Source organism: Marmota flaviventris, chromosome 9, assembly GCF_047511675.1.
Source record: "Marmota flaviventris isolate mMarFla1 chromosome 9, mMarFla1.hap1, whole genome shotgun sequence".
Taxonomy (NCBI): domain Eukaryota; kingdom Metazoa; phylum Chordata; class Mammalia; order Rodentia; family Sciuridae; genus Marmota; species Marmota flaviventris.
This window is the reverse complement of record NC_092506.1, coordinates 61919409-61941705: the sequence shown is the minus strand read 5'-3', so window position 1 is coordinate 61941705 and position 22297 is coordinate 61919409. Positions and strand designations below refer to the sequence as shown.

Genomic DNA, 22297 nt, shown 5'->3' with positions numbered 1-22297 from the left:
CTGGCCAATGAGAGTGGTGCCTGTCCTCTCTGAGGGCAGATCTTCCCCACCTCATCTGCTAAAACTCAAATGCTAATCTTCTCTGAGAGCAACCTTACAGACAAACCCCAAATAATTCTTTTTTTTTTTTATTGGTTGTTCAAAACATTACAAAGCTCTTGACATATCTTATTTCTTTACCAAGTATTTCTTAATTCAGCCATTTAATATGCTAAAATTTACCGTTAGGGGGTGGGTTGTAGCTTAGTGGTTGAGCACTTACCTCGCATGCAACAACAACAACAACAAAAAACCATTACAACCTAGCCTACAAAGTATTTCTCAAACATATTTTCACTTCAGGGCATTTTTGCCTGGCGCATGCTGGGCAAATGTGCTTTATCACTGAGCTACTCTGCCAGGGAGTTTTTATTTGCTATTTCCTCTGCTTGGACAGTTTCTTGTTAAAGTATTACATGGCTCTTTCGATTTTATTCGGGTCTTTGCTCAGATATTACTCTGACATTTTGACTAATCATCATATTTAAAATAGAAACTCTTGTCCTAGCATACCTAAATTCACTCTAAGTTGATTTCTTTATAGCATTTATTGCCATCTAATATACTGGTAATTCAGTTTTTAGAAAATTCTGTCTCCTCTTCCCCAGTTAGAATATAAGTAGAGATTTTTGTTGTTCTTGTTCATTGCTATTTAGTTTCTTTATGTATGGAAATTGCATTTGGGAAAGAGTGCTCCTTAAACTGTTTGGACATCAAAATCTTTTTTGGAACTTAAATACTTACTTAGATTCTATCATAAAATACTGACTGTAATTTGGAAACTGGGAATCCTGTCTGCCCTTAGGCAGCTTCCCACAAGTGGCTGTCATAAGCTTATTTCAAATTTTTAACCCCTGACAGATCTCTTTTCTGTCAGTCATTACTTGGGATTGGAATTGATGCTGATATGAAATACTGCCCCAGGCATGGTCTCTTCCTGTGCCAGTTGCCGTCATTTTGAAACAATAGGAGACCAGTTCCTTTGATTATGAAAAACAATTTTGTATTTTCTCCAATCAGCAATACAGAGTGCTTTCTCAATAAGAGGGTGCCCTGATGTTTATAGGCTCAGTTGTGCTGCCCAGCACTTGTCTTAGTCATTTTGTGCTGCTGTAAAGGCATTCTGTAGCCTGGGTAATTTATAGTAGATTTATTGGGGCAGTTTGGGGAAGCTAGGAAGTTCAGTATTAGTGTTCTGGGATCTGGCAAGTGCCCTCTTACTGTGTCATCCTGTGGCAGAAGAGAAGAAGAGTAAAAAGAAGGTAAAAGAGAGCAAGAGGGAGCCAAACTCATTCTTTTTTTTTTTAATATTAATTTTTTAGTTGTAGTTGGACACCATACCTTTATTTATTTATTTTTATGTGGTGCTGAGGATCGAACCCAGGGCCTCACATGTGCTGGGTGAGCATTCTACCACTGAGCCACAACCCCAGCCCCAAACTCATTCTCTTATAAGGAACTCTCTCCCATGATAACAGCTTTAATTTATTCATTCATGAGAGCAGATCCCTCATGGACTAATCACCTCTTAAAGGTCCCACCCCTTAATACTGTCACAATGACCAGTAAGTTTCCACAAGCTTTTTGTGGATCCATTCACCATAGCAGCACCTTAATAGTCTCCCTCATGCTGGCTTACTATGCAGAGAACTGGGTAAATAGAAGGGAGACACCCAAGACAGGAAAAGTATATAAGCAGTCCTCTGTGTTGTCATCCTCACATTGGCACCATTGTCATACCATCCTTGTTTACTCTGCATGTCACTTTATAGTTTGTGACATAATATCTGTGATCTCTTGTAATTTTCAACTCTGGTTGTGAAATTTCCTAAGTTGAGCTAAAATATACATATCTTCTTTAACTTTCATCTTCAAGTTGTTGTGGTTTTAGTTTATAGACAGATGGTAATTTTATCTAGGCTGTGACCCTGAGGTGGTTTGCCAAGGCTGCATATTGGATAGGCTTTGGGAAGTTCTGGCAGCATTATCCCTTTTGCCTGTCTGATGGCCCTAACTTCCTCTCCTTGGGAATCTATCCTTTCTCTACCTCTCATTTCAGATTCCTGGACAGACTGATTAGTCTCAGAACAGTTGTCATCAGGCCAGCTGTTCACTGCCTGCCTTCAACATTGAACTTATTTCCTATTCTGAGGTGTTAGAAAAGTTAATGACCTAAAAAATTGCCCATCTATCATATGAACCTAGTTAGGAGGGAATATTTTGATTTTTATGAAGTGTAAATAATATATTTAGGGCTAGGGCTATAGCTCAGTTGGTAGAGTGCTTGCCTAGCATGTGTGAGGCACTGGGTTTGATCCTCAGCACCACATAAAAATGAAATAAAGGTATTGTGTCCATCTACTATAAAAACATTTTTTTAAAATAATATATTTGTAGACACATTTTCAAACATGTGTCAGCCTGTGTGTAAGAAATGGCTACCTAAACAAGGTTGGAACAAATTGGCTGGTTAATAGAACTTAATGACAGATTTTCCATTAATCAGAATAGGAGAATGTACTTCATTAAGATAATTAACAGAACACTTGTGCAAGTGACAGTTCCTGCACACAAATTTCTAAGTTTATTTTTTCTTGAATGAATATGTAAAGAAATTCTGGCTGTTTCCTTGTGTACATTAAAATGTTCAATGGGGGGCTGGGGTTGTGGCTCAACGGTAGAGTACTTGCCTCGCATGGATGAGGCACTTGGTTCTATCCTCAGCACTGTATACAAATAAATAAATAAAGATATTGTGTCCATCTATAACTAAAAAAAAATTTTTTTTTTAAATGTTCAATGGCAGTGAACCTCTCTTCACCTTTTTTTCTTTAAAGCTGCGTAACTGGTATCTTGTCCTCTGCAGGTACAGGGATAGGTAAGACACTTGCTGCTCTTCTTTCCAGCAGGCTGTTGTGTTCATCATCAGGCACCGTACTCCCTTAGTGAACCACAGAAGTATATAATTTTCCAGCATATAATTTTGAGCTAGTATCATTAGAATTAGAAAGCACCTCAGAGATCCTAAACTAATTCATTTTATATCAGGATATTAAAATGTAGAGAGAGAGAGAGTGACCTGGCCAATGCCACACTAATGACTAATGACAGAGCTCTCAGTAGGATAATTAACACTGCACTGAGAACCTGAGTTGACATTAAACAAGTTGTATCACTGCTCTGCTTCTCAATATCTTCATCTGTAAAATGGGAAAAGTATTTTGTATAGTATGTTGTTTAGTTGTTTTTATTACTAAACTATGATTCTTCCCTTGGAGCATAAATTGGAGATTTTAGAAGAAAAACTTATGTCAAGGAAAATGAGCAATTAATAATTAATTCTGTTTTCTTTGTTTTCTCTGTAGGATCCTCAGTCTTCCACAATGAACCCTGTTTACAGCCCCGTGCAGCCTGGGGCTCCTTATGGCAACCCTAAGAACATGGCCTACACGGGTGAGTGGTGTGAGAAAGGCTCTTGTGAGAAATGGGGGTTGATGTCATTGCAAAATAACTTTCTGAGTGACTTGGTGTGCTGTGCCTTCAAAAGTCACTTGGGAACTTGGAGAAGATATATCTGAGGTCAAGTAATGAAGAAAGTGTGACATTCTTCACTAAGAGTCATTGAATTGTTAACAAGTGAGAAGGTAGGGAGGTAACACTGGGCACCTATCATGGGTCTAGCCTATGCTGGGCACTTCCATATACCTTATTTCACTTCGTTCTTAAAGCAAATTCTACATAGTAGAGCTTATTATCACCATTTTACAGATGAGAAAAATCAAAGTCACATAGTCAAAAGTACAAAACAAAATTAGATCTTCAAACTTGGCTCAGATGATTCTGAAGATATTAACTGCAGACCAGCTGTTTCTTACTACTGTACTTTTATTTATGTTGTCTCTTTGTCTTGAATGCTGCTGTTCCCTGACTGCTTTACTTTATTCCTTAAGAAATCAACTCTTATTTTGGACAGTACTTTTCCAGAAAGCATACTTTCCTTTACTCAACTTTAGGCAAGTTTTCCAAACTTCTAGAGCCTCGGTGTTCTCATGTATTAAACAGGGACATTACCCTACTTTATAGGGGTGCTGAAAGAATTACAGGAGCTAGTGTAAAGCACTCAGCACTTACAAAGTGTTTAGTAATGATTATTATTATTTACAAACAAATAAAGTCAGAGAGAACTTATGGCAGTAGAAGCGAATGAGAAGATGTAAGTTGTCTAGCATGGTGCTTAGCACATCACAAACCTTCAAAAACATTAATAAATATAAATGAAGGTGGAGGTAACAGTATAAACAATCACATGGAATTGAGATAGTCTGGTCAGGCCTGGGGCAGCTCAGTGGTAGAATGCATACTTAGCATGCATAGGGCCCTGGATTCAATTCCCAACACCAAAAACATAACAACAACAACAACAAAAAAGAATGTGTGATCAATTCTTGACTATACAGGGTACTGTCAATCCTCAAGCTTAGATGGAGTATATAGATTAGAAAAGAAATGGGAAAGAAGGAAAGATAGATTAAGGTCTTGGTAGCAAGTTTGGAGTTGGGAGCATTGAAGAGTTTTGTCCCAGAATGAAAATAAGTAGAAGTGGTGGCATGTATCCGTTTCTCAAACTCCTTACGTACTTTTTTGTGTATGGTGTACAGCCTTCTAAGACTGAGAGTGGAAGGATCTCAGAGAACCCATTGTTTGCTTGTGTCTAAATTTTGTCTTATAAGAACACTATGAGAGTGTTTTGGTATCCTCAAATATTTGATTTTTTAAAAAAAGATTAAGATCTGTTTTTATAAAGCATGCATACGTATTTTATTATCATTGTTTTAAGGGTCTAAGACTGCATGTTAATTTAAAACAAACAAACAAAAAACTGCTACCATTTGCAGCTTCTCATCTTTGTTTTCATTTTACTGTGATGCTTGGGATTAAACCAGGGTCTCAAACATGCTAGGCAAGTGCTCTACTGCTGAGCTATACTCCCAGCCCCAGCTGCTTATGTTATTAAATCAGAATTGTCTCAATACCATGCCACCACACATTTTGAAATATATTGGAAGTTAAGCCAGATACAACTGTAGCTATTATCCCTAACTTTCAATTTCACATGTTTATGTTATCACAACTGTGTACATTTTCCTTATTATTTAACCTTAAAAGTAAATATTTTTCTATTTGAATGTCTATTGTGTATTTATTCTAATAAAAGTAATTCTAGTAACTAAGACCCATGGGGTAGTACCCCACATCTATCTAGCTGGTTGGTTTTCCCCTTCCCAGTTGAGAATATGCTAGCAACCTAAGATCCTTTGCCAGAGGGCAGAGTTATTTAGCAGATAGAGTCCTTGGGAGCCCTGTGGGGCTTTGGTTTCGTAATTGCTGTGATCCTGGCTGTCTTCATTCTTACTGAGTTGCTAAGCTTGAGAAGGAAGGAAATAGTTGCATTTATTTATTGATTTACCCCCCAAAATATTAGGCAGTATGATATATTGGAAAGGGAATAGACTTTGTCTTCCTGACTCATAACAGAACTTGGTAATGTGTTTCAGTTGAATGAACAACCAAGTCCAAACCTCAGCATGATCAGGTAATAGCTAGGTAATATTGGACAATTTGGTAACCTCCCTAAATTTAATTTCTTTTCCTTTTCTTTTTAAAATATTTTTTAATTGTCAATGAATCAATTATTTATTTATTTATTTATTTGTGGTGCTGAGGATCAAACCCAGGGCCTCACACATGCAAGGCAAGCACTACCACTGAGCCACAACCCCAGCCAAAACTTAATTTCCATTATAAACTGGATAATATTTTCTATTAAAAAAAAATATATATATATATGGTCTATTTCATAGGACAGTTGTGAGAATTAAATAATTTGTACTTCTCTAGAAGGAGGGGTTTTGTTTCTTTCTTTCTTTCTTTCTGCTAATCACCAAGGAATATTATCAGGATGGAACTATGTTTAAAGTTCATTTCCCTGATGGAGATTCTAGGACCACACAGGTAGTATAAACTCCACAAAGTTTTATAAATTCAGGCTTCATTCAGGCCAAAGTTTCAAATTCATAGGGAGATTTTTTTTTTCTTTTTTAACTTGAGTGTCCCTGTTTTATCTCTTCTCTCACTCCCTCCCCTTCCTTTCTTCTCCCTTCCTTCTTTCTGTGGTACTGGCAGTTGAACCCTGTTGGCACTCTACCACTGATCTACATCCCCACAATCCATTTTTTTTTTTTTTTTTTTTAATTTCTTAACTTGTCAAGGCTGGCTTTGAATTTGTGATCCTCTTGCTTCGGCCTCCTGAGTTGCTGGGATTACAGGTGTGTGCCATGACTCTGGCTCATGTTGTATCTCTGTACTTTTGGATACAGAGATATTTATTAATTTTTAACTTACAATACAGCTCCTTTAGGGTCCCAGCTTTATACAGGGAAATTTAAGTTCCAGCCCTTGGCCTCTCTAAGATCCATAGCCTTATGTCCTATCCCTGCTGGCTATAGAATGCAAGCCCTTTGGTTGCTAGGACCCAAACCCTAACCAGAGCAGATGGACATCAACTTACTATTTAAACTTCCTGATTTTTAGTTTCACCTTCATTTTTTGATCCCTGAATAATTAATTTCTTTTTCTTTCTTAAATCTCAGATTTACCTAAGAATAAGATATTTGTTATACTTCATCCAAATTTTCTAGATGTCATTCAGTAGGCATAATTTTGAGTTATTTTTTCTTTTATATTGCTGGAAATGGAAGATCCAAATGAGATAATTAGAAACAAATGGCAAAACGTAGTACATTACAGTATACACTTATTGTTACTAATAGTAATGGTTATGTTAACAAGTATTAATTGCTATTTGGTGGACACATTCTGGGTTTGTTCTGTGTATGTATGTTTGTGTGTATTGATTATGATTAATCTTATTAATCATAAACTTCACAGTACTCTTTAACAGATTTTTTTAAAAAACTGTGATAGTTTAAATCAGTTCATTGACTTGGCTAGTATATCTAGCATCTAAGGAATGAGGAAAAATTTGAATTTAAGTCTTCATGATTTTAAAGTATATGTGCTCTCTGTTATGGCAAGTTGATCTGTCTTAAAATATGTGCCCCTTTCACTGCTCCATGAATAATCTAAGGGAGAATCCAGGACTAGGGAACCTTCCCTTTGAGATGGTACAAGCCTGCTGCTGACCAGTAGTTTAGGTAGGTACAGCAGGGCAAAAATTGAGGGAGTCAAGTGCATTGTGGTGTTATCTGCTTCAAAGGCCATGGGGTGATGGCACAGGAATTAAAGGAAAACACTCCCAATTTGAAATTCTCTCTGAAGTATTAGATGGGAAATGAAATACATTTTGTGATACAGTGTATTCCAGTAAATAGCTATCTTCTATCCAATTGACAGTGTTTTTCTTCTCTGTCTCCCTTTCCACTCCTCCCCTCTTTTAAAGCTCCTTTACTGAGTATTTACTGTGCACTCAGAACTGAGCCCAGCATTCTATACACAAATTGTATTTTTACACCTGCAACAATCCTATGGCATTGTTATTGCTACCTCCTGTACATCTTGAAAAAGTGAATTTAAAGAATGTAGTGTACCATATACTTTAAAATGTATACAGATTGTGTTATGGACTGAATGTTTGTGTCCCTTTAAAATTCATATGTTGAAGCTCTAATCCCCAATAGGATGTTAATTAAAGATGGGGCCTTTATAGGTTTACATGAGATCATAAGGGTGGGGACTTCATGATGGGATTAGTGCTCTTAAAAGAAGAAGAAGAGACATCAGAGCTCTTTCTGCTTTATGAAGACACAAGAAGGTGGCCATCTGCAAGCCAGGAAGACCTGTCACTAGAACCCAACCATGCTGACATCTTGATCTGGACTTCCAGCCTCCAGAACTGTAAGAACTAAATGTCTGTTGTTTAAGCCTCCAGTCTGTGGTATTTTGTTATGGCAGCCCTGGCTGCCTAAGACAATAGTAAGTATAGTGAACGCCTGAATACCTGTCGTTTTGGTTAACTATAACAATGAGCTCTATACAGACTGGGACATTTCTTTTTCTGAAGGCCTCAGATAGATTTCTCTGCTAGAATTCTGGAATGTAGTTAAGACGTAAACATTATTCTGTTTCTTAAAGTGTTCTGATGGTGTCAGTATCCAGGCATCACCCAGAGGTCTGATAGGTGGTCTGGGAAGAGGACAGGTTTTGCTAACAAACCTGAAATAAAAATATAGAGAGATGAAGCTCCATGCAAAGAGTTTATTTGGGAATGTGCAAAAGTGCAACTCAGGATACGCATGCTACAGTGAACCATAGGCACACCCAGGAGGCCTGGAGCAAAAGGGAAACTTTTAAGGAAAAAAAGTTCATGTAACTATTATGAAACAAAGACCTTTGGTTAAAGGGGCTAGTTGCAGGATTTGGCGTGAGGTCATTGTTGCTAGGCAGGCATCTTTGTACAAGTGGCTTATCTGGAATACTGTGGTCTTGAGGAATTTCTTGCAATAAATCCTATAATAGGCACATGTGAAGGAATTTCTTATTATAAGCCCTATTACAGGCATTTGTCTATAAAAGCTCTTCTTCATGACGTCTTGACATCATTTTGTTAGGATTTGACATAAGTGACTATTTTGATATTGATAACTTTGTTTCGTGTCTTTCAGATCTGGATTGGAATCTAGGCTCTCCCATTATTTAGGTGTGGCACATTAGTTATTTAGCCAATCTAAATTTCAATTTCCTCAACTGTAAAATGGGGTAATGACCTAAACAGATGGTTTGGTTAGTGGGTCCCTAAATTTGTTGATTGAGCCTATAATAACATGCCTGTCTCATAGTTGACACTCAGTTAAGGGTATTATAAAGCTCAGCAATGAACATATCCTCTGTAAAGGAAAAGAGTATGGTATTTAGAGATGGTGACTTAGATTACAATTTCATCTGTCACTTAAGTTCTGTGTGATATCAGATAAGTTATTAAGGTTTCCTACTTTCAATATATCATTTGCAAAAAAAAAAAAAAAAAAAGATAACTTATGAAAAAGAATTAGGAATGCTTTTTTCATAAGACAGCTGAATGTAATAGGACCAGCCATTTACTAATTCCCAAAATCTAATTAGAAAAGAATTTTGAAATGTGAGAACAAATGAAGTGAAACTAATTCATCATTTATAGGTGAAAAGATGGAGAATAAGAAGTATTTTACTGAAAGTGTTGGAGCTGAGTCTGAAACCTAAGGCTCCCCACTCTGGGCCTGTGTAATCATTGTCTCTCTACCACAAAATAATAAGCAAGGTTTCATCTTCCCTGCATCCTGTCCTGACCACTTCCCATTAGTCTGCTGGCCCATATCAGTCAAGTGCCCTCCTGACTCCTGTGGTAGGCCCTGAATGAATTTCCTGATTTCATCTTGTATCAAACCCATGTTCAAAAGCTACAAATACATAAATAGAAGATATGACCCCCAAATTTATAAAGCTAAAAAATTGATGTGTTCAAAGATGTCACCATCTTTCTAACAGTTTTTTTTTCCTAGACTACTTCTTTTACTTAAAAAAAAAATAGTCAATTTAAGAAGCAGATTATATTTGACAGTGATTTATCATCTAGATGATCTTGAAAATTAATGAAGCTGATGGCCTGCAGATATAATGAATAGCCTGATATATCAGTAAGATTAAAAAATAAAGTCTTCTACTGTCATGTATAACTAATTAGAACAAATAAAAAATAAAAAATGGTGGTCTCAGCAATGACCCAAGCCCTACTCAGCTCATTCTCTTTTTGTAAGGATCATATGTAAGATTAACTAACATTGGTGCATTTATTCTTTGCAAAGAACTTTTGTGGGAGTTTTCCCTCATATTTGTTTTTTTTATAACAACTCTGGGGAGATAGCCATTATTTTCCCCATGAAATAATTGGAGATCTGCTTTCGCAAGGTCACACTGTGTTGCAGAACCCGTACTACAGATTTTCTGAATTACAGAGTGAGTGCTTTTACTGCTGTGGCACATGTGGCTGTAGCTGTATGTTGGACACCACCATGGTTAAGGTCTTAGATGAATCTGGAAAATAGATTCTAATTTCTGAAACTGCTCCAGCAAAACCCTCTTTGATGTTCAAACTTATTTCCTCTGCTCAGAAAAGACCTCTCAGGTCACTTTTTCACCTATAGTTGAAGAAGAGCTTCAAGAGACTTCTTATGAACTATTCTCACTATAGTTACCAATCATCTCCTTCTCGTTAAATACAATGGATCTTTTTCAGCCCTCATTTGACACCCCTGATGCCCCTTCCTTCTTGAAGCAAGCTTTTCTTACTATTAAAAAAAAAAATGTATATTTTTAAGTTGTAGTGAACACAATATCTTTATTTTTTATTTTTATGTGGTGCTGAGGATCAAACCCAGTGCCTCACACATGTGAGGCGAGTGCTCTACCAATGCTATAACTCTAGCCCCAGCTTTCCTTACTTTTATTTTTTTAAATTAATTAATTAATTAATTTTCTGTCTTTCCCTCCCTCCCCCCCCCCCTCTCTCTCAAGGAATTTTCCATTGGCTCACCCATTAAAAGTTGGTGTTGTCCAAGGGCCACATCTCTCTTGCTTTGCCTTGGCTACTATCTATAGATTGATGATTCATTTACTGTAGCTTTGTGGCAAATCACTCTTCTGAGCTACAGACTAGTTTATTCCAGCTGTCTTTGGAACATCCCTTCCATGAATGTCTCATACTTTGCACAGACTTAACATATCTAAAACTGAGCTTGTTCACTTTCTTTCCCCTGTAACCTCTCTTTCCTTTTATCAGTTTGTGGTTTGTATTTGATTTAAATGGAACCATACAATCTTTATCCTTTTGTGACTGACTTATTTCACATTGCCTAATGTCATCAGGTTTTGAAGACTGAATAATATTTCATTGTGTATATATACCACGTTTTGTTTATTTCTGTCAATTATCACTTGAGTTCCTTCTACCTTTTTTTTAAAAAAAAAAATATATATATATTTTAGTTGTAGTTGGACACAATACCTTCATTTTATTTATTTATTTTTTTATGTGGTGCTGAGGATTGAACCCAGCACCTTGCACATGCTGGGCGAGCGCTCTACTGCTGAGCTCTACTTCCACCATCTCAGCCCTCCTTCTACCTTTTGACTGTTGTGAATAATGCTACTATGAATATGAATATACCATGTATCTTGCTTTCAGTTCTTTTGGGCATATTTCTGAGGTGGAATTGCTGGATCACACTGCTGGATATTTTTAATTTTTTGATGAGCCATCATATAATTTTCTTAGCAATTGCATCATTTTTCATTCTACCAGCAATGTATTAGGGATTCCAGTTTCCACACAGCTTCATCAATGCTTGTTATTCTCTCTCTCTTTCTGTTAAAAGTAATAACTATTTTAATAGTTATTTCATAACTCTTAATTTTTTTTTTGTAGATGAACAGTATGCTTTTATTTATTTCTTTGTATGTGGTGCTAAAGATCAAACCCAGTGCCTACACATGCTAGGCAAGTGTTCTGACACTGAGCCCCAGCCCCAGCCCAAAATAACTTTTTAAAAAACAAAAATGTTCTTTACATTTCTCAGACTGTCATTCCTCATCTTTCTCATCCTATATTCTGATATGATCCTATATCCTATCATTCTGATAATGGTCCTATAGCCTATCATTCAGGCCATTATTACTCTTTCTGGGATTTTAAAAATTGCCTAACTGGTCTTCCCAGTTCCTATCATAGGCTTTCTTCCCAACCCATTCTTCTTTCTTTTCTTTTTCTTTTTTTATAGTGCTAAGGATTGAACCCAGGGTCTTACACATGCCAGGCAAACACTCTACCATTAAACCAAACTCCAGCCCCCCAATTTACTCTTTACATAGCAGCCAGAATCATTTTTCTAACTTGAAAATTTGACCACATCACTCTAGTGCTTAAAACTCTTCAATGATTCTTCATTATCCTTCAGATAAAATCCAAACTCTTTAGCTTGTAGTGGGTAGTTTTAATGACCTAATCATTCAGATCTCTTCAGCCCATCTCCTGCTCATCGTTTTTTTTTTTTAAATCCGTATTCTCCTGGTGTCTGGCATTAGGTTTTTAATTCAAATTATAAGGAAAGCATTTATTGATATTTACAATGAATTCAATACCTGATTTACTTTAGTATCTCTAGTAACCAGCATAGCCCCATGCCATGAATATTTACTCAGTAGTTTTTGACACATGAATAGACAGGGAAATGTGAGAGCTACAAGTGGAACCCAAATACTTTGGCAGACAATGTGGTTCTCTTTCTACTTACCTTATGCTGTTTATCTTTTCTTTTTTTTTTTTTTTTAATTTCTAATACATTTATTTAGGTTTCTTTAAACAAGGTAACTCTATCATCTTTTCAGGTCATTTCCCACCTCTGAGTTTCCTGTTAAAAACAGGGATAATAGGGGCTGGGAATGTGGCTCAAGCGGTAACGCGCTCGCCTGGCATGCGCGCCGGGGCGCTGGGTTTGATCCTCAGCACCACATAAAAATAAAATAAAGATGTTGTGTCCACCGAAAACTGAAAAATAAATATTAAAAAATTCTCTCTCTCTCTCTCTCTCAAAAAGAAAAAACAGGGATAATATTATCTACCTACTTCAAAAGTGATTTGAGGATTGACATAATATGTGTAAAGCATCCAGTATGTGGTTAAGTCTCTTATTAGGTACTAAAGAATGAGTAGCCATTGTTTTATTCTTAGTCATCCTTATATCTGCAGTATCTAGCACAAGGAGTGGTGCAGAGTTGGCTCTCAGTAAATTTTGAAGGAAGAAAGGGAAGGTGGGAAGGAAGGAAGAAGGGAGGGAGGGTAGGAGATGGAAATCTGAGTGAAGGAGATCACAGCAGAGAAGTATACATTGGGTTTGAGGAAGAGATGTCTGTGACCTGGTTGTTCTTGCTAATGAGTAGCCTTCCAATGTGGCAAGGAGAGTTTGGGACCAGTAGCCAGTGTGGGAAGGTTTGTTCATGCTTTGTAGGTGAATGAAAATTTCACTTGGATGTTATTTTATGATTGATCAATTCCTCTAGATGGAACAGGAAGATTTTTATTACTTCTGAGTCATGTAGTCAAAAGGATCCTTTCCTCTGACCTACTGGATTTGAAAGAAATGTTCTTTTTTAGAACAGTAATAATTAACATCCAATGATTCCATTGAGCTACTTACTTAGCAAGAGTTGCTTTCAAGCTTCCTGTATTATCTATTCAGCCCTGGACTGCCTCACTTTGAGGAACAGCTTCTTTGCTAACAAAGACAGAATGGACCTTGACTTTGAAAAACAAAATTTAACTCTCCTATGAAAAATTTTCTCTGAAACATGAGAGAGCAAAGACCCACAAAACCCATATAATAAGAAGTATATTACTATAGAAATTAAAACTACCATTTGTGAAGTCATTTAATTCTCAGAACAGTACAATATTTATTCCTATTAAAAAATCCTATTCATAAATGAAAAAAGACTCAGAAAGATTAATAAGTCTATACAAGGTAATACAGCTAATAAATAACAAAGCCAAGATTAGCATTTAGGTTTACCAGACTCCAGTCTTTTCCTTCCACCAAGGTATCAGGCAAGGTCTCTGTGGATTTTTTTTAATAACTTTATTTTTTTTTTAAATTTATTTTTTTATGTGGTGCTAGGAATCGAACCCAGTTCCTCGTACATGCTAGGCCAGCGCTACAAACCCGGCCCTCCCTGTGGATTTTGGAATGAATACAAATTGTGAGTGTGTACCTAAAGGTACATGGATTAAATCTTGTCCCACCAAGAGCCATATACATTAAACCACATTGCTATTTTTCTGTGACCAATTTTCTTTCCAGCATCACAAAATAATTTCCCACCTCTGTAGAAAAGAACAGCTTATTCTCCCAAAGAAAGAAGTACTAGTGTTGTTGGATTGTTATTCTAAATCCATGCTTCTAAGTCTTCTTGTCTTCCTTTTCTCAGGAGTTGTGCAGTTATTTGGGTCTTTCTAGACTGTGAGCTCCTTGAGGGAAGGAGTCATGGACTTCCTTTGCCTAGAACAGAGTGTGGGCACTTATTTACTCATTAAATATCATTACCATTATTAGTTTGTATTAATTTTATTAACGTTGCTCTTAATGTTAAAGTAATAGCTACAATAATACTGTCACTAGGGTGCCAGGCACTTCAAAAACATTGTTTCTAATTCTTGTGATAATCCTTCAAGTGAGAGCTGTTTTCATTTTACTTCTGAGGGAATAAGAAGTTTCAAATAAGTTGAATAACTTTCCCAAGGGTATATAGCTTATAAAGTCACCGTAAATGAAATACAAACATGCTTTAAAAAAAAAACAAAAACAAAAAACGTTTATCATGGTAAAATGTATATTACATAAAATTTACTATGTTAGTCATTTTTAAGTATAAAAATGGCTAATTTTAAATTCAGTAGCAATAGGTACGTTCATAATGATGTGTAACTGTCCTCATTATTTCCAGAACTTTTCAACATCCTAAACACAAATTCTGCACCCATTAAATAATAACTCCCCTTTATCTTCCCTCCAACCTCTATAACCCCTAATCTACTTTGTGTTACTATGCATTCGTCTATATCACTCACTAAGTAGAATCATGCAATATTTGCTTATTCATTCATCTGTCCCTTTACATATCCTGAAATCTTGATTCAGCCAATAGAAGTTGAAACTGGCTGCCAGCTTTTGGGATGGTCTTTCAGTGACCAAAACCTGCAGTCAAAACATATAACCCTGATATTTGGAAGACAGAGTCCTTATTACCATACATATTACAAAATATCATCATGTCTATTTTTTTTTTTTTTAAGTCCTTCTTGCCCACCCTGGCTCCAGCAAAGCATACCAGAAACTAGGGGATGGCAGCTACTGGGCAAAATGCTGAGATTTACCAGTGTTTTCATCAAGCTCTCCCCTGGATGCTATAAATATTCTGATTAGAAACCAGAGTTCCAAAACAGTTACCTCAGATACTTTCTGCCGGTAGTTGTCTGGGTGGAGAAGTAGACTCCTGGAGTTTTCTATTCTGTCATCTTTCATGACATCGCTCCCAATACAGATATTCTTTAAATGCAACAATGAACCTTTGGTGTCATATTTTAAAAAGGTCTGTCAACATTGTATCATAAAAAGTATCAAGTCAGAATTTGCTTTTTTCCCTCCAGATACAGCCTTGCTATATTATAATATTCTTTGTAAATAAAGAGTAGCCATCAGCCTGCAGGATTGATGGGATACATGCTTTCTGTGTACCCATTCACAAGGACAGACAGAGTCTCTCAATTAACTGAAATCACAGCAGTGTATTCAGTATGTTAGTCAGCTTTTTGTCATTGTTGTCAAAATACTTGAGATAATGAACTTATGAGGAGGAATCATTTACTTTGACTCAAAAGTTTTGGAGTTTTCAGGCCTTGGTTGCTTGTCCCCTTGCTTTTGGGCCTGTGGGAAGGGAGAACATCGTGGTGGCATGGGAGCACACCATGGAGCAAACTGCTCACCTCATGGCAGCCATAAGGCAAAGAGAAAAAGAGTGGAAGAGGCTAGGGTCCTAATGTCCCCTTCAAGGTATGCCCCCAGTGACCTAATTTTCTCCCATTAGGTTCTACCTGTTAAAGCTTTCCCACCTCCCAAAAGCTCTACAGGCAGTGACTAAGCCTTTAACACGTGGACCTTTCTGTAACATTCAGTCATGGGCATATTTCTATAAAATGATGCAAAATTGTCTGATAGCTCACTGTATTACCTTTCTTCTGCCCTAGCGCGGGAAAAAAATCTGTATCATCACCATTCTGAGAGCTTTGACTGAAGACTTAAGGTGCCTGCTTTTATCTGGAGAGATTTCATTTAGGGTTTTGCATTAAGATGCTTTATCCCTGCCTTTCCACCTTTCCGTTTTTGAGATCTTTATGTATTCTGGATGTTTATTTCTGCCAGAAGAGAAACTGGCAAAGTTTTCCCTCCATTCTGTGGGCTTTCTTTTCATGTTCTTGTTTCCTTTGCTGTGCAGAAGAAGCTTTTAATTTGAAGCCCTTCCATTTGTTAATTCTTGGTATTATTTCCTGCGTTTAGTGGTCTTTTTGAGGAAATTGTTACCTGTGCCTGTATGTTGGAGCATTGGCCCTATGTTTTTCTTCTAGCAGTTGAAAAGTTTCTGGTCTAATTTCTAGGTCTTTGATCCATTTTGAATAGACTTTTGTGTGGGGTGAGAGATAGGGATATAGTTTTATTTTTCTACACCAATTGTTATATTCTTTATTTTTCAAATTATATAATTATAAGTTTGTGAACACACACCTAAAATGACTGTGTTCTTTGTGTACATTCATGGCCCCTGCATAGACTCTCTTTATTAACCAGCACAGGGTCTGTATGACATAGAAAGACACGGGTGTGTAAGGACACAATTTTAGTACACTGAGAGACACACTATCTCAGAAGGAGGTGCCACAATAGTCTAAAAGCCTAACATAATAAATAGATGCAAAAGGTGTACGTGGAGTCAGAGAATGGTGTCAGAAAAGCATTCTGAAAAAGCAAGCATGGAACTAGATTTTTGAAGCATAAGAAGAGTCTGAGTTCTAGGTCTGACTGCACTATAAATGACTGTGTGAAACTGGGCAATTCCTCCCTATTTCTCTTGTCTTCACTTTCACATCCATGCTACCAGGGGCTTGAGTTGCTCGGTAGCTCCCTTCCAATTCTAACATTCTGGGCATTAATCTTTAAATTTTTTATTAGATTTTTTTCATTACAATTCCTTTCCTTAATCTATTTCTTTTGCCTCTTCCCCCATACCTCTCCCCGCCCCCCTGCATTGGGGATTGAACCCAGGGACTCTGTAAAGTGGTTAACACTGAGCCACATTTCCATCCCTTCTATTTATTTTGAGACAGGACCTTGTCAAGTTGCTGAGGCTAGACTGGAACTTGAAATCCACTTGTCTCAGCCCCCTGAATAGCTGGGGTTACAATTGTGGGCCACTGTACCCAGCTCCTTTTGCCTTGGAATCTGAGATGTAACTGAAGGGCTCAGAAATAGGTAAGGACAAGTAAGCTCAGTACCCCTACTCAGAACCCATTCTGAGTACGGTGACAACAGCTTCTGTCAGCCCAGGGTTCTTTCCCTACAGCTCTTGATGGATTTGGGCAAGATCAATAGGAAACCATGAAAGCCTTTTTTCACAAGTAGCTTCTTATGGAAGATCACTTAGGTATAGTCATCACGAGTGACTGAGTTCCCTTTTCCTGCTAATTAAGCTTATGCAATTTAATTTTGTTTTCTATTAGTTACTTATGGTTCTTAGTCAATGCTAATATAATTTTTGTGGCTGTGAGTTGAGTGCAGATCAGTGGGATGGATGTTAACAAAGGATTTGAAGAGCTTTGGGCTGTGCTGCATAAATTCTCATTAGAATGACCTCTGTTGCTTAATGCAGATGGCAGAGCCTACACTTAAAGTCAGAAGACCCAGTCTGCTTCAGCTGCTTCTAACTAAAAACTTGAGTAAGTCATTTTATTTCCAAAGGCCTCAGTTTCCTTCTCTACAAAGGTAATAATAATAATAACCTACCCTGTCTATAATTTGTTTCTGATATTTTAAGAAGATAATTCATCTGTCAGAAATTTTAAGATGGCCATGGATGGAGCTGGATTAGACTGACTGTTCTTATCCTGGAGGTTAACTGCTTGCATATGCTAGGCTCCCAAAGCAGGCCAGGAAGTCATTGAGATTAGCAACTTTATCAGCTAAAATGTTTCTTTTCTGTGTTTAGAAGAGAATTTCCTGGCATTTGGAGGCAGAATTGGCCTGTTCTCAGCATGGAATCACTGGGCTTCGGGGCAGGACCTGGAGAGGTCCCAAACTTGGAAAAAAATACCATAGAGGGGGCCTCCCCTTATGTTCCAAGCTATATAGAGTAAATTTGTTTCTCCAGTGGGTGGGCTAATAAGAACAGCTATCTATTACTAACAACAATGATTTCTATTTGTAGAGCATCCATTATGGACCATACACAATGTTTGGAAACTTACTACAGTGTACCTGACATTTGAGGACAATGAAGTTTGTCTTGTCTTCAAAATTTATATGAATTTTGCCTGAAAACACCATTATATAGTCATACTTGTTTTCTATAAAATACTGTATTTAGTATCTGGTAAAATTAATATCCCAGGAAGGTGCACTATATTTATTTATTTATATATATTTTTATGTACCTTTCAGCATATTGTTGAGTAACCACAGGGGTTACTGAATACAGTTTAAGAACTGTTATTTTACTTAATCTTTATTTTACAAGTTTTAATATTTATAGACACAAGAAAGATGGAAAAAGACTTGTTCCTATCACAGACCCAAGAAACAATAAAGCCAGATCCAAACACAGACTGGGATGTTCCATGCTTTTAACCACTGAACTACATGAGTCTCCCATATCATTGTACTGCCGTATTTATATATTTAGTACCTGTTACCCTTGCAGGCAATCTGTGTGTCCTTTATGCTCAACAGGGTGCATAACACAAAGTAAACTCTCAGCAGGGTGCTGCGTCCTGCACCTATGATCCAGCAACTTGGCGGGCTGAGACCAGAGGATCAAAATGCTGGGGATGTGGCTCAAGCGGTAGCGCACTTGCCTGGCATGCGTGCGGCCGGGTTTGATCCTCAGCACCACATACAAACAAAGATGTTGTGTCCGCCGAGAACTAAAAAATAAATATTAAAAAATTCTCTCTCTCTCTCTCCCACTCTCTCTTTAAAAAAAAAAATGCAAAGAAACAAATAAACAAAAAGTAAACTCACAATGAACACTGATTGGTTGAATGAATAAGCCCCTAAAATGAAGTCATTTCAAGGGTTCACACATTTCTAGCAAATTGATCTCAGAGTTTTTTTAAGACCTTTTTTTGTCCTTAGGTTCTTCTGTAACAATGATTCACATTAAGCTCTAAGCCACTGCTTATGTGCAGAATAATTGATATTTACAGGGAACTCTGGATAAATAGAGAAAGCTGCCCAGGAGCACCTATGTCCACCTCCTTCCCAGACACCATTAGATTATCTTAAAAAATCAGTAAAATCTCAAGTCACAACCCATGAACAACTCCTAAGCTACCATGAAGGAAATCTCAGAATTGTGTGGCTTATGTTTGTCTCCCTATCCTCCCACTGTATACTGTATTCACACATCCCTTTCTCTTCTCTGTTTTGTACCCATATATTCCTTATTATTACAGTGATGAGAACAGGTGTGTTATATAAAACACTGGATGTTTCCCCCTAGTAGTAGCAGCTAGTATGGGGTGTGTGTGTGTGTGTGTGTGTGTGTGTGTGTATATATATATATATATATATATATATATATATATATATATATAGGCTTTGAAAGGTTGGAAAACCTCCTCTAGAGACTTCTCCTTTCTTCCAGAGTGAATCTCTTCTGAATTTAAAATATCTATTTTTCTTTTCTTTCCCTTTCTTCTTTTCTTTTTCTGTGCTGAGTTGAACTCAGGGGCCCTGTGTATACTAAGCATGTGCTGTACCACTGAGCTATAGCCTCAGTCTCAAAGCATCTTAAGAGAGAGCTTTGCCTTAAGAAAACCCATAGGCATTGCACAGTGTTCTGAAATTTTGGAATCCATTTGATCCTTAAAAATCTATGGAAACCTGTTACTATTGGCTTTCAGATTGGTAGATGTTAACATTTTGGATCTGGAATGTCCCCCAAAGGCTTATGTGTTAAAGATTTGGTCCCCCGTGCAGCACTGTTCAGATGTGAGGCTTTTGGGAAGTAATTGGGTCATGAGGGCTATAACCTTATTGGTGAATTAATATGTTGATAGATTCATAATTTGATAGCATTATTGGGAGGTAGTGGAAAGTTTAAGAGTTGGACCTTAGAGGAAGTAATTCACTGGGTGTGTATCCTCAAAGGATATATCATGTCCCCTTCCGTGCACCAGTGCCCCCTCCCCCAATACCCTTCCTGGCTGCCAATGAGGTGAGCAGCTTTCTACCCTCAATCCCTACCGTTCCGCCACGGTGTTTCAGCCTCATCACAGGTCTGAAAGCAATGGAGCCAGCTGGCTCTACACTGACAAATTGACCTCAGAGTTTAAATAGACCTTTTTTTTTTTTGTCCTGGGGCTCTTCTATAACAATTATTCACATTAAGCTCTCATTCAGTACTAAAATACATCTTTCCTCTTCTAATCTGATTTTTCAGGTATTTCTTCACAGTGATGTAAAGCAGTCTAGCGTGATGTGTATGTGTGTGTGTGTGTGTGTGTGTGTGTATGTGTGTGTTGCTTTGTTTAATAAGTTAAATATTCTGATGTTGAAGAATCTCTTCTTAGGAATGAGGAGACTTTTCCAGCATCTGGATTTGCCCAATAGTGAGTAAATCCTCCAAAAGGCCAAAAGTCTCTGTGACTAATAAAGTGATTTGCACTTTATAGCGGTGATTCTCTAAGTGTAGGTTCTAGGAACTTGTTTAAAAATGCATTCTTGGGCCCCCACCCCAGACTCACTGAATCAGAAACTGGGAGGTGGTTCCCAGCAAATTGTATGTTTTTCATAAACTCTGTAGACATTTCTGATGCACTTATCTGTCATTTAGTAAATATTCAATAAATAGTCTCCTCTTCCCTCCCAATTTGGTGATCTTGTCTAGGAATATTGCCATTGTGAATACCATAATTACTTTGAGTTCACAACAGATTTATAAACAGGTCATGTGTCAACTATGATGGGAGGGGCAAATGGGAGAGACAGATTGAGAAGTCTGTGGTCAGGCAACCCCAAACCCTGGGCACAAGGATGAAAGCTACAGTTTCCAGCCAACAATTTTATCGTTTTCCTTACACATCTTTGGGAAACTAAATAATTGACCCCCAACATTGGCTTTAAACGGACTCTTATTGGGTAAGGTCAAAAGTGTGATTACTTGAAAATTGCTCAGCAGGTGGGGAAGGTACTTGATTTTAAGTGTCTAAATCAGGTTTTTGCTATTACTGCTCTCAGCAGGAGAAGAGGCAGAAAAATCAATAGTCTTGTTTAAGCTGTAAAATCACACTTCATGTTATCTCACAAGGCCTTTAAGTGCTAGAGAGAAGCTTTGACCTTTACTGTTACAAAGGCTGTCACAATTTGTAAGTTTATGGTGAGTTCATTGAACTCTGTGTTGTCTGGCATCTGCATGGCATGAGACTTGGAATCTTTTTGATACCTTGAGAATAGTACAGGTGGGCAGAAAACCAAAACCCAACTCCAGACCATCTCTCCCTTTTTCCTCTTGAGAGTGAACCTGAACTGGGAGAACTGAATTGAAAGTTAGACAAGAGAGCTGGACATATTGTCTAAGGAGAGGGCGGGCAGGAGAGGGCTGTTCCTGAGCAGCTCTGTTGTAATTAAAGTTACTGTTGATCTTAAGTTTCCAGAGGAGCATAGAGCTTTAAGGAGGTGGGCTGAATGATTGATATTATCATCAATTTTATTATTTAAATACCCATTCCCTACCAAATTCAGTAAAAGGTGATTCTTATGTAACCCACCAGTTAAGATTGCCCAGGTTTGGGCTGGGAATGTAGCTCAGCTTACATCTCAGCTAGGTTTGAATCGCAGCTCCATCATTTATATCAGTTATAAACACCAGAAGATGCTTCTGGAAGACTTGACTAACAGTAGCTTAACTAGGCATATGGGGGGGAATATATATATATATTCCCCCCCACACATTAAAAGAAGTCTAGGGGCTGGGGTTGTGACTCAGCGGTAGAGTGCTTGCCTAGCACATTCGAGGCCCTGGGTTTGATCCTTAGCACCATATATAAATAAATAAATTAAATAAAGGTATTTAAAAAAAAGAGTGGATGGGCTGGGCTGTAGCTCAGTGATGGGGCGCTTGCCTGGCATGTGTGAGGCACTGGGTTCGATTCTCAGCACCACATATAAATAAAATAAAGGTACATTGACAACTAAAAAATTAGAAAAAAAAAAGTCTGACGTCAGTAGCAGGTGGCATTGATTTATTAGATAAGTGATTTCAAGATCCCCATGACTCTTGTGGTCTTTGTTGATCTAAGATGGTTGCTATGGCTCTAGGAATTGTGTCTATGATTAAGGTTGGAAAAAAGGGATATAGGAAACATCAGTAATGTGTATTTTTTTTT

The 22297-nt window shown here is 37.5% G+C and overlaps 1 protein-coding gene across 5 annotated transcripts in view; it reads left to right on the top strand.

Annotated features, from left to right (window-relative positions):
* Positions 1 to 22297, top strand: part of Fam168a (family with sequence similarity 168 member A) — a 189034-nt gene that overhangs the window by 113555 nt on the left and 53182 nt on the right. For 3 of the 5 annotated variants that reach the window (XM_071616472.1, XM_027942566.2, XM_071616471.1), the window contains exons 2-3: positions 3405 to 3492; positions 7861 to 7953. In XM_071616472.1, coding sequence (XP_071472573.1) covers positions 3423 to 3492; positions 7861 to 7953 — 163 coding nt within the window. In that variant the 5' untranslated portion in view covers positions 3405 to 3422. The remainder of the gene's footprint in view (positions 1 to 3404; positions 3493 to 7860; positions 7954 to 22297) is intronic. The other 2 variants (XM_027942567.2, XM_027942568.2) reach the window with 1 other exon arrangement.